The sequence below is a fragment of the Etheostoma cragini genome, chromosome 17 (assembly GCF_013103735.1).
Source record: "Etheostoma cragini isolate CJK2018 chromosome 17, CSU_Ecrag_1.0, whole genome shotgun sequence".
Classification (NCBI taxonomy): domain Eukaryota; kingdom Metazoa; phylum Chordata; class Actinopteri; order Perciformes; family Percidae; genus Etheostoma; species Etheostoma cragini.
Window position 1 is genome coordinate 13,110,382 of NC_048423.1, and position 12,385 is coordinate 13,122,766.

General features: G+C 38.4%; 1 protein-coding gene and 2 long non-coding RNA genes across 3 annotated transcripts in view; 1 reads left to right on the plus strand and 2 right to left on the minus strand.

The window, feature by feature from the left end:
- Positions 1-639: 639 nt before the first annotated feature.
- Positions 640-12,385, plus strand: part of hcrtr2 (hypocretin (orexin) receptor 2) — a 27,329-nt gene continuing 15,583 nt past the window's right edge. The window contains exon 1 of the mRNA XM_034897987.1: positions 640-943. Within this exon, the coding sequence (XP_034753878.1) occupies positions 733-943 (211 nt within the window). The 5' untranslated portion in view covers positions 640-732. The remainder of the gene's footprint in view (positions 944-12,385) is intronic.
- On the minus strand, positions 7,583-9,729 carry LOC117960266. The gene is made up of 4 exons (XR_004660104.1): positions 9,391-9,729; positions 9,124-9,180; positions 8,727-8,820; positions 7,583-7,633 (listed from the first exon to the last, which is right to left on the minus strand). It is a non-coding gene; the product is annotated as an uncharacterized LOC117960266 (long non-coding RNA).
- Positions 9,757-10,343, minus strand: LOC117960267. The gene is made up of 2 exons (XR_004660105.1): positions 10,097-10,343; positions 9,757-9,807 (listed from the first exon to the last, which is right to left on the minus strand). It is a non-coding gene; the product is annotated as an uncharacterized LOC117960267 (long non-coding RNA).

The following is a 12,385-nucleotide window of genomic DNA, read 5'->3' on the forward strand; positions in this document are numbered from 1 at the left end:
ATATCACAGCATTTTGCTTCCATTTTTGGGGAATTTAGCCAATTTATTTTGAGAATGTGCACTGCTGGTCAGACAGGCAGGGTTAACAGCTCATCCAATTTGACCAAGCAAGTTTGTGAGATTGACTCAAGCCGTCCTGAAGAGCATCCATTGCTCATTAAAGTACTCTGAATAAAGTTCTGCACTCAACATATAACAGACCAAGCTGCATCAGCTCGTTATCCAGTCAAGGTTCTTACATTTGTTTATATTACCATGTACGTCAAATGTACTTCTAAGGTTGAATTTAATATTAATGCTAAAAAAAATCTTGAGAGAACTTTTGCATAACAGCCTGAAATTATAATAATGTGTCATAGATGCAGTTTTTGGAAGGGACAATAAGTCCCCAGTGGGAAAACTGGTTAAAATTCATACCAGAAAATAATAAATGTCAGAACATATGACCAGGACCAGCAGGAGAATGAATTTCTCTTTTTTTCTATGTTGTTTATTCACTGCTCCAACAATTTCCCTGCTCCATCAACGCTTTCCCATCCCATTTCTTTGAGTGGTGTGGGTAAGTAGCTCAGCTCCTTGCACCCAACATTCCGCTGTGTTGGTGAAAGAGGAGAAATCAGCGTCACACTGACAGCTCTGTTATCGCACTACAGTGGCAGTGTGCTGCTCTCCAACCTGAGGTGAGTGCACACGAACAGCAGGAATACAAGCGACACACAAACACCTCGGAGGATGTCTGGGATCACTGGGAATTTGGATTGCGAGGATTGTCTATCCTCGGCACATGTGGCCAACAGCACGGAGTTACATCTGCACTCTGTGGACGAGGACGAACTTCTGAGATACATCTGGAGAGAGTACTTACACCCTAAGCAGTATGAATGGGTCCTAATTGTGGCTTACATTATTGTGTTCTTCGTCTCGCTCATTGGAAACTCGCTCGGTAAGTTTTGACATAGCCTATTCATTTAGTTGTTGTTGTCGTTTTTCCATTCATGCGCAGGCTAATTAGTCCAGCAAAAGTAGGGCAACTTCTTGAGAATGAGAATGAGCATATTGCTATAAGGAAACAAAAGCTTTTCCACATTGATTCAAAATATGAAATAGTTTTTTTTCTTGATGGGAAATAACAAGAGATGGAATCGCAGCTGTTGAAGAGAAGGAGGAACACACCGAGCGTGTCTTTCAGCGCAGATCAAAATGTTCTGAATCGGATCCCCATAGATGTGTTTAAAAATACAGATTGTGTACACTATATCATTAGTTTACACTGTGATCGGGAATAATTTGGTCGCGATGCAAGAATGGTGTGTGCAAAGAATTTTGCCCACAATATTGCGCAGAAATTACTTCACAATACTGTCGTTCATCTGCTATCGATCCATATTTAGGGGTGTTGCTGTTTATAGTTATCAGCCCTATTTGAGAAATCCATTGACTTACATTCAGACTCAGAATATGAGGAAATTGCTGTGAGCAGGAGCAATTACAATTCAACTTAAAGGGGACTCAAAGTGACCTTGCAGCTTCTTCTCTGGCTTTTATTTCCACTGCTTCATATGGGGGAAATTTCTTGGGAGACTGCTGTGATACATTTGGCAAGATTATTTTGTACCAGTGAGGGAGTCCACTGGTGGTGTTAAGAAAAAGCGCCATTGTTACAACCTGCTCAGTTTGAGACATCTCAATCTCAACTCCTAATGGCGTTTTGTGCGGATGTGTGCTGTTCCTCTCACAGTTGGATTCGTCCTCCCTCTTTGTTTATCTATTTTTTCCCAATTGCTGTCCCTGTAAACCAATTTTTAAGTTGTGTTTAAAGACCAAGAGCCTGGAATACAGCTGTGTAACTTTTTCATAATCTGCTTTAGTTTCATTAGATGTGCTGCAGTATTTCTCCTCTGCATCTGAGACAAAGAAGGTAATAGGCCTGTTTGAGTACATTGATGAAACGTTGATTAAACAAATGCTCATTCATTCTAAGTCAAATCTAATTTCTGGTGCATAATTTAACCCATTATTCATAGTTAAGCAAACTTTGGCTGACATCTTGCAGCCCAAATCAAATCAAAAGTAAAATGTAGGCCTATCAACAATTTTACATATTTAAAGACATTCTGTCACTGTGAATCATGACAGAAGGGAAAAAAAAATATTTTATGAAGAACTCCTTCATGTGACAAGACATGCAGACAGTGTTGGGGTTGCAATAAATCAGACATTAATATTGATTACAAAACTATTCATTCAACATTTCATATTGACTTTGTAAGGTCAGCAGGTGACACCCTCTTCATTTGGCCCCTAAAGCACACATTGCACCAGTACTACTGCAGGCTTGTACTTTATAAAATTGAAAAAGGTGAATGCCACAAATATATGGGGTGTCGTTTGTTAAGCGGGTCACGCTGAAAATAACAGCAACATTTTGTCACATTTAGCTTCAAACAATGTTTAAAAAACTGGTATGAATTTTTGAGAGTCACTTTCTTGCACATTTACAACAATATTTGTCAACCTAGAGATATTTTAAATAGTTGTTTCCAAAAATTTAACGTACACCTACATTTTAAATGTTAAATCTAAATGCTAAATCTAATTCTAAATATTAAATCTAAATCTAAATGTTAAATCTAAATCTAAATGTTAAATCTAAATGCTAAATCTAAATCTAAATGTTTTGGGTGAAACTAAATATTTAACTAATATGCAAGTTAGAAAATGCCAGTAACCGGAAGTACCAAAATAAAAGTGTCAGTCAGTCAGTGTCAGTGTATGTTTATACGGTTAAATAAAAAATAAAAATCATCTCATCCGGGGAAATGGACTCTTAACAAACACAGTTGGAGAAACTGTATTTGAAGAGTAATTTGAGTTTTTAGTGTCACTTTTATGAATGGTGCAGAACTTATGACCTGTAGCCACTATAGCCAGCCACGATGGGGGGCTCCCTTTGACTGATCTGTCATGTTTGCTTGGATTAAGGCCAGCAAAGGCCTATCCCCGCCCGCCCCCGACAAGGTACGGTACTGTCGGCTGTGGTTGCTCTGCGAAATGTCCAACGAATCCGCGTTAGCCGAGAATATCGGCAGAGCCGTCCTAGTGGCTATACAAACTTATTCAACAATGACAGCAACAGCCTCAGGGCCGCCGCAGGCCACCTCGGTAAGTACGCTTTCTAAATCGCGTCGCTAGTATTGGATTATTGTCATGGCTAACTTAACTAAACTAGCTAACTAGCCAATAGAGATTTGCTATTAGCACCAATGCACTTTATGTGTAGCACATTTGTGTCTAGAAACAGTAAAACTCACACCGGTAAGTGACGCATTGGGATGAACTCATGAGCTAAATTATATAATTTAGCGTTACAGCTAACGGAGGCTACTTGTCACCTCTCTGGCCTTTACTTACAAGATAAAAACCGTTCTCTGCTTGGCTAGAGAGAGAGTAATGCTGATGGAGGACAGAGACACAGTCACAATGGCATTTAATATTATTTGATTTACTTCTCAGTAACCTCATCTTTGGATTTTCCATTGTATTTGATCATTACTTAAATAAATGTACAGTACAATTTTTAATTTCCTTCAGTCAGAAAGATGAGTGAATGTGAATGCTCATCTGTTACGTCTATGAATCTCTCTTGAATAACCTTTGTTTGTTATAGAAACACGCCAAATGTAATATTCTTTGCTGTGGTCTTGAATGACTACCAAGGAAGACATCAGATTTCCAAAGAGGAGATTCAAAATTTTCTTTCACTGAAAACCACCTTTACAGAAGCGGCATCTGTTCTTTCAATCTCAAGGCCAACTTTCGACAAGTTACTGCAACACTCTAATAAGGGTAAACGTTAAAATTTAAGAGCACCAGTGATCAACAGTTGGATCTTGAAGTGTCACAAATAAAAACTGAACACCCAAATGTTGGAGAAGTGATGCTAATGGGGCATCTCCGCTCCACAAAACATTGTGGTTCAAAGACAACGTGTAAGCGATTCACTGCAAAGGATGGACCCAATTGGTGTCGCGGTCAGGAGAACAACTATAGCTTGGCGAGTATAATCTGTCCCACGTCCAAATTTCATATGGCATTTAGGCGGAAATCATAAGTTGATTAGGGGGAAATTGATTGTTCATGGTGCCATAGACGGCTACAGTAGGATGTTGTTTCTTCACTGCTCCAACAATAATCGGGCTGAAACTGGAAGAGACCTTTTTACTGCAGCTGTTGGAAAGTTTGGCAGACCACTGCACATCAGGACTGATCACGGAGAAGAGAACGTTCAGATTTGGGAGGACATGCATAAGAGCAGGGCGGAAGGCACACAACCAGAGGATTCAGCGTTTTAACCGAGACTTGAACAAAAACTGCAGCCATGTTTATGCACTAAGTTTCCACAAACTGGAATCCTGGGGTATCCTAGACAGACACAATGCAACGGACCTATTTTGTCTCCATTATGTCTTCCTACCCAGAATCAACCGCACTTTGGAGGAATTCAAAGAAGGATTTAACAATCACTCTATGTCATCTGAAGGAAATAGAAGTTTATTTTTACTCTGGACAATGATTTTCCTCATCTTCACAACCCAAAACTCTTAACAGCAGGGGTAGTCTTCTGTTCTTCACCAAACTCTCAAGAGGATTTTCCCATTGAGTGACTGGGATTTGCAAGAACTGAATGATGCCATTAACCCTCTTCAAAATGACGACAACAACAAAGGCAAAAAAAAAATTTCACAGGTTCTTTTTTTTGATAAACTTGTAAATGTGTGATCTTAGCATAACATAGACAACTGGGTAACATTAGCCTTATTGTAGTTTCAGAAACCACATGGAAACCAAAGCCAATAGCTCTACCAATCATTTTATACCAGTACGTACAGCCAAACCTTAGTCCTTAAACTACAATGAACTCAAAGGGGCCAAAGTTGCACACTCTTGTTCAAGTACAGCTAGTGAATTTAAAAGAAATACAATTTTCATTAGGCTATACTGATTGCATATGGCTGGCTGTTATAGAAATCCGAGAGTGATAGATGTTTTCACAAAATGTGTAAATCAAAATGTTGCATATTGATTGTAAAGGAGCTCTTAACTGAAGATTTGACAACAAGAATAAAAAATTGGAAAAAAATGGTGGGAAAACCCCAGGCTAAAGTATTTTTTGAGCTTTCTTATGTACTGCAATTAAAACCACTGCTTTATAATGTGGACAAACTATGTCCTCAATGAAATACACTTACACATGGACACAATCAACCACCGGGCTGTGGTGTAAAGTTTTAGGGTTGTTACAATGAAGGGGCCCTTGGAACAGAACATCACAGCAGCCTGGTTTGACAAACACGGGGTGTAATTCACCAGTGGTGTATTTTACTGTATGGGTTAGTAGTAGATTTACAGTAAAAAAATTAGGACATTACACTTATGCTCCAGTCGTGCTAAGCGTTGTACTTTTAACGGTAGCTGCTAAATGTCTCGTTTAAATTAAGCTGAATAAAGATTAATTCATTAGTGCTACCAGGAAGCTTTAGTTAAATTCATCATCAGCCATTGTTGTTGCATTCACAAAAAGGTAAAGCTCATTAGCACATGTATGAGCAATGGGAAGATCTTTGTTTTCATCATGAATAAATATTAACTTAGAAAACCAATGGCTTGGACTTTGCTGCTCCCTGTAGCAAATGCCAGGATGTGACCAGAGCTCAAAGTCTTCAGGAATGCCTCCTCATTGTTGGTTAGAGTCCTGTCCCCATATGTGTCTCTCAGCTCTTTCTCTAAAAGCAAAAGGATACCACTGTTGACTTGGAGACTGGAAAATTCTCAACTAATCAATGACTAATTGAGTGACTAATGGATTACTGTCTAGGTATTTTGGTGAAAAAGCTATTTTATTCTGAAAAGCAATCAGATAACTGAATTCTTGTTTGTGGTACCCAAACCTTAGATAGGCACAACCTTATGAGTAAAGAATAAAATGAATCTGTAAATTTCCTGGATTGACTTATTGAATAGTATACTGAATTTCAAATACATACTTTCAACACATTGTAGAAAATCCCTAAATTTGACCACCATCAACTCCTCCCCAGCTCTTCTGTTGCTCCCCAGTATGGAGTAGCTGGGTTTGAGAATACCAACTACAAAATCAGCTTCTTGACAAGTCAAGCAGTCAAGCAGGACACGCAAACTGGGGTTATCTCACAGGAGTGATAAAACCTGGAGGGAAATTCAACTCCATAAACGAAAGGCTATACAGATAACACAAGATAATACAGAACTGTGAGGTAAATCTTACTCCATAATAGGACAAGCCATCCCCTGCCACCCCTGCCTGTTCTATACCCTGCCACAGCAGGGTATAGAACTGAATTTTTCACAAACACATCTCTGTTGGCCATGGTGACTACAAGTGAAAGACCCTCAAAACTTGATATCGCCTTGAGTCAGAGCAGCTGACTGCTTTCTCCGAATCATCCTGCGAGGTTGAATGTTGAACCTATATATTACAGATCAAATGTTATTTTCTAAAGTTACTGCATTTAATCAACATTTACAGAAGTACTATGTACACTGTGCATTTCACTTAATAGTTACTTACCCATGACAAGAAAAGGTGGAATTTGTAGTTGTTTATTTGGTAATATGAAACCAAAATTATTTTGACAATGCATTCCACCGAAATAAAAGTAACTGTACTGCTGTGGAATAGTTAAAAGCAAAAGCTTACTACAATAGTCTTCAGATCAGAACATTGCACATTAGCTTATTGAGGTTCTCCCTTAAATCAGGGTCACCTACAACATCAGGTGTCACATGAGCTTGAAGGATGTCCATAGACGCAATGCAGTCCACTACAATCAGGGACAGGAATGCAGGTGGTTTACCCCCTTGCACTATTATTGTAGACATCATCCTGCCAATTGTTTCATAAATTCCATTTTGCAAATGGAGCATGTTTAGTCTTGGTGTGCATCTTTTTGGTGTGGCTGACGATTAAATAAATTAAACAGCACATTCTGTATTATCTACTCTGGCATTTACAAACCAATATTTGTAGCCAGGTAACCAACACACACCTTCAAAAGCGCCACTGTCCTGGAAGATAGCCTTCAGAAAAAAAAAGAAAAAAGAAAATGCAGAAAAACTTGTCTTGGACCCCCAAGGTCATCATGCTTATCGCTTGCAAATGTGACATAGAACCTGTCACAGCTTTCTGCAAAACCAGGTCTCTTAAACAAACGCAAGGCTGTGGTCCAAACATTGGCTCGACTGATACAGATCTGTCCTGTTCCCAATGTAATAACTCTCTCACTGTGAGCTTGTAGAAGGCCTGCATATTCTTCGTTGCTTAACATTTCAGATGACCTATGTTAAAAAAGACAAAGTTAAAGAAACCTTTGGCTATCAGTGCATTTACTCCACTAGCACCTTCAGTGCACAATGACATAACCGATCAACGGCGTTTGTGATGTTTACACTGGTGTAAACAAGATATTTACCGTAATAAAAAAAAATTACTTGTAACTCTTACTTTAAAGTATTAACAGCAGGTCTATCAAACTCTTCTAGTTAACTATGCTGAATTGCCTCTTCAAGAGCCTCCTCTTCCTCCAGATAAACAGGGCTGAGCAAACGGAGATAAACAGGGACAGCAGAAAGCTTAGCGAGAGAGACAAAGATAGAGAGGGAGAGAGAGGGGGAGAGAGAGACAGAGATAGAAACCTATTTCAGAGGTTCTTATTGTAAACAGACCAAAATCTACACTGCTGTATTTCTATAAATCCCAAACAATATCTTACACAAATTCTTCCAAATTATAAGGAAACACTTGTCTCGGGTCTCCTGCCTGGCCCTGACTTTCAGTCTCTTGAGTGCTGCTCTCTGTCTCCTGACATCTGGCCTCACTTTCCCTCGGTGATGAAGGCACTGTACTCCACACTGCATAAAGAACAAGAGGTCAAAGGGAAACATTTTGGAATGATGTTAATCTCATTTTATCTAAGTGCAACTTAACCCTAATTCCATTTTTACTTGTGTTTCTTTAAAAAAAAGGCAGCCTTTTAGGATTTAGGGTGAAGGGAAGCTGAATGAGATGAGCTAGGTTTGAGAGTTGCCTCTCCCTTTCAGTACAAATTACATGGATTGTGCTACTAAGCTCAGTCTACACTTGTTATACTGACTTGTAGACAGATGAATCAAGAGATCCAACCCCAATACAGTTTACAGGTAAATTCTCTCAGGTTGGCTTTTGTTAAGCTTTGGTCGCACTACAGGACTTTCAAAGTCTTAAGATCACTGTACTGTCCCCACTACCGTTAAAGTTTGTTGATTGCTCTCGGCAATTGGAAAATCAGGGCTACATTTCTAAAGTGTGAATTTAACTTTTGAATTAAATAAAGCAGTTGTCAAGGATAAGGGTATCCTTTATTAATCACACATACAATTTAAAGTGAAACTTGTCCTCTGCATTTAATCCATCTCAAGAGCAGGTACAACCATAACACAGTGCATGTGAACCAACTCCAGATTCTGAGCCAATGCCTTGGTCAAGGGCACTGACTGGATAATTAACCTAAATGTGCCCATTTTTGATGGTGCAGGAAACCCACACAAACACAGGAGAACATGCAAACTCCACACAGAAAGGACCAGGACTGGACAAGGGTTTGAACCAAGTTACCATACAGCCCATAATATAGACAAGTGCTTTAACCTACTTCTTACTTGACGCGACGGAATTTCTTGCAGTCTATTGTTTTAACTCCCTTGACTGATGAGCTCACTTTCAATTGTGGAAGGTGACACTATGAACTAAATGACACGATGTTATGTTATGGACAATAGGGAGAATATATATAAATATATATATATATATATATATATATATATATATATATATATATATATATATATATATATATATCAGTAATTGCAAACACAGTACACACATTTTTAATTGATTTATCCATATCTATATATTGGGATGAGCAGAATTAGAAGAGATAACCTTTTTTTTTTTTATAAATAAATAAATGATAAACCCATTGCTAATAGAAAATAACTGCTGACTGTACCTACAACCTGTTGCGAAACATTTCAAATTCTCAGACCCACCTCTCCTTCTCCAGCCCACAGGACTTTCAAAGTCACTGTCAGTTCCTCAGGTTCATCCTGGAGAAGAAAGTGTTGTGTGAGATATATAATGTGTGATATATAATGCATCACGCCAGTGGCAATGCAGATGTATTTTACAATAAGTTAACCTAAAAAGGATATGTTATTTAGATAAAGAAGCAAAATAAGCAACAAAGATGTTTTTACTTCTAATACATTGAATGTTGCCCATAACTGAAAATCTGTACTGTCATATAAGCTGTTTACCTGTACAGGTTTGCGTAATAATATTACGCCATTATATAGAGACAAGTGGCTGAACTAATCGAGGCAACTTCTTTTCCACCCCACAGAAAATTGCTTGAGACGTTTGGTTTCATTAGTCTTTTGCATCCCTTGACTCAAATATTCAAATGGGGATGACTGGCCCATAGACAATGGAAACGTTCTTCTGAAAAGGGCAGTCATTTCTTCTTTAAGTTGTGCTTCAGACCAGTCAGATGTAAAAGAGATCTTCCCAAAAAGGCCATCTTGTGCCAAATTTGCTCTTGAGTCTCCCCTTGGAATGCAAATTGTTGATGCTGAAGAAAAAGGCACATCTCTTGTATAGTGTATGCAGGCTTTGATTTTTCAGACAACACGTGAGTGTGTAGCAGGTCTTTGAAGAACTGATGGAAAGGGAACCTGAAATCATTGAAAACACAGACACATGTGCATTACAAGAAAGCATGTACACAGTAGCTACAAACCAACTGATAGTATCATCAACTCATCATGGATGCTCTATGTACGACTGATCAATTACCAGGTGGTTTCAATAACCTTTTTTCTGTGAATCAGTAATTTATCACATTAAAATACTGTTGTTGTGTAAAACATGCCACCATGATTGGAACTAATGCCGAAACATTACACCCCATAATTTAAAAAACCAACAAACAGCCAGCTAGGATACTTGAGTGTGAAAGTATACCGAGCGGTATGATGTCCCAGTGAAGATGGTGGGTGTGGCTGGCCCCGGTGTGCCATTGGAGTTGGTGGGAGCATGAAGAGACATTAGCAAAATATTAGCAACATTATATTTCATGTGTTTTAAATGTTTATATGACTTGCAGTCAAAAAACAGGTTTGAGATTGGCAAAGGACAAAAAAGCTGGAGACTGTAGAAACAGAGAGAGATAAATGTTATGCTTATTTACACTATGCTCTCTGGTACATTACTCACATTAAATTAAATTAAATTAAATGTCATTGTGACTGTGTCTCTGTCCTCCATCAGCATTACTCTCTCTGTAGCCAAGTAGAGAACGTTTTTTATCTTGTGAGTAAAGGCCAGAGAGGTGACACGTAGCCTCCGTTAGCTGTAACGCTAAATTATATCATTTATGCTTTGCTGCTGTGAACATCTTCACATAATTGAACACACATTTACACACCTTGTTTTTCAGCTCATGAGCTCCTCCCAATGCGTCACTTACCGGTGTGAGTATTACTATTTCCAGTAACAAATGTGCTACACATAAAGTGCATTGGTGCTAGTAGCAAAGCTCTACCGGCTAGCTACCATTAGCTAAAGTGAGTCAAAGTGAGCCCCCCATCGTGGCTGGCTATAATGGCTACAGGTCATAAGTCCTGCACCATTCATAAAAGTGACACTAAAAACTCAAAGTACTCTTCAAATACACTTTCTCCAACTGTTATTATCATGTTTATACAAGTTCAAGAGTCCATTTCACCGGATGATATGATTTTTTATTCGTTATTTAACACTATAAACATTCACTTACCTCTGTAAGCTTTTATTTTGGTACTCCCGGTTACCGGCAATTTTAATTCACATATTAGTTAAATATTTAGTTTTACCCGAAACATTTAGATTTAACATTTAGATTTAGATTTAAGATTTAAATTCAGATTTAGATTTACCAATTGTATTTAGATTTAACATTTAGATTTAGATGTGGATTTAATATTTAGATTTAACATTTAGATTTAGAGTAAGCGTGCAGATTTAACATTTAACATTAAGGTCTAACATTTCATATTTGGATTTAACTACTTTAAATATCTCCAAGTTGACAAATATTGTTATAAATGTGCAAGAAAGTGACCCGCAAAAACTCGTATTGTTTGAAGCTAAATGTGACAAAATGTTGCTTTTATTTTCAGCGTGAGCTGCTTTACAAACGGCACCCCATACAAATAGGTACCCAACCCGCCAGTTTGTTTTCTCTTTCCTTCATCAAAAATACTACACAAATATGCCTAACTTCATATTTTATACTCCATGCAGAGATGGTCCAGCAATCTAACTCCTATTTTTATTTTAGAATAAAAATTTGCTAGGTTTGTCTAACAACTGCAGAGGATATTGCGGGAGACCTGGCCTGCTTCATCCACCAGCCCATTAGTTTCAGAGCCACAGCTGACAGGTTCTCATTACAGATGTCTCCATTAGATGAGGAAGCACAATGAAAACATTTGTAAATAGCAACACTCAACATCTACAAAATCATCTTAGCTTCCATTTCTTAAATTTGTGCCCCACACTTTGTTTTCTAATTTTTTTTTATTTAAGATTTAAAATTACTTTATTTGTAGACAAATTTGGCTTGGACATAAAGGCTGCCACACAAACAGAACATACCGTTAATGCAATAACAGACGTGCAGATCACAGACAAACTCAGACGTACATTACGGGCCAAAAGATTGGACACACCTTCTCATTCAATGCGTTTTCTTTATTTTTATGACTATTTACATTGTAGATTACTGAAGGCATCAGTGAAGGCATCAAAACTATGAATGAACACAAATGGAATTATGTACTTGACAAAATAGTGTGAAATACCTGACAACATGTCTTAGTTTCTTCAAAGTAGCCACCCTTTGCTCTGATTACTGCTTTGCACACTCTTGACATTCTCTTGATGAGCTTCAAGAGGTAGTCACTTGAAATGGTTTTCTAACAGTCTTGAAGGAGTTCCCAGAGATGCTTTGCACTTGTTGGCCCTTTTGCATTCACCCTGCGTTCCAGCTCTCCCCAAACCATCTCGATTAAGTTCCGGTCCGGTAGCAATCCATCACTCTCCTGCTTTAGGCAAGAAATTCCACTAATTAACCATGACAAGGCACACCTGTGAAGTGAAAACCATTTCAGGTGACTACCTCATGAAGCTCACTGAGAGAACGTCTCGGGTTACGTATGTAACCCTTGTTCCCCGAGATAGGGGAACGAGACACTGCGTCGGTTACGACAC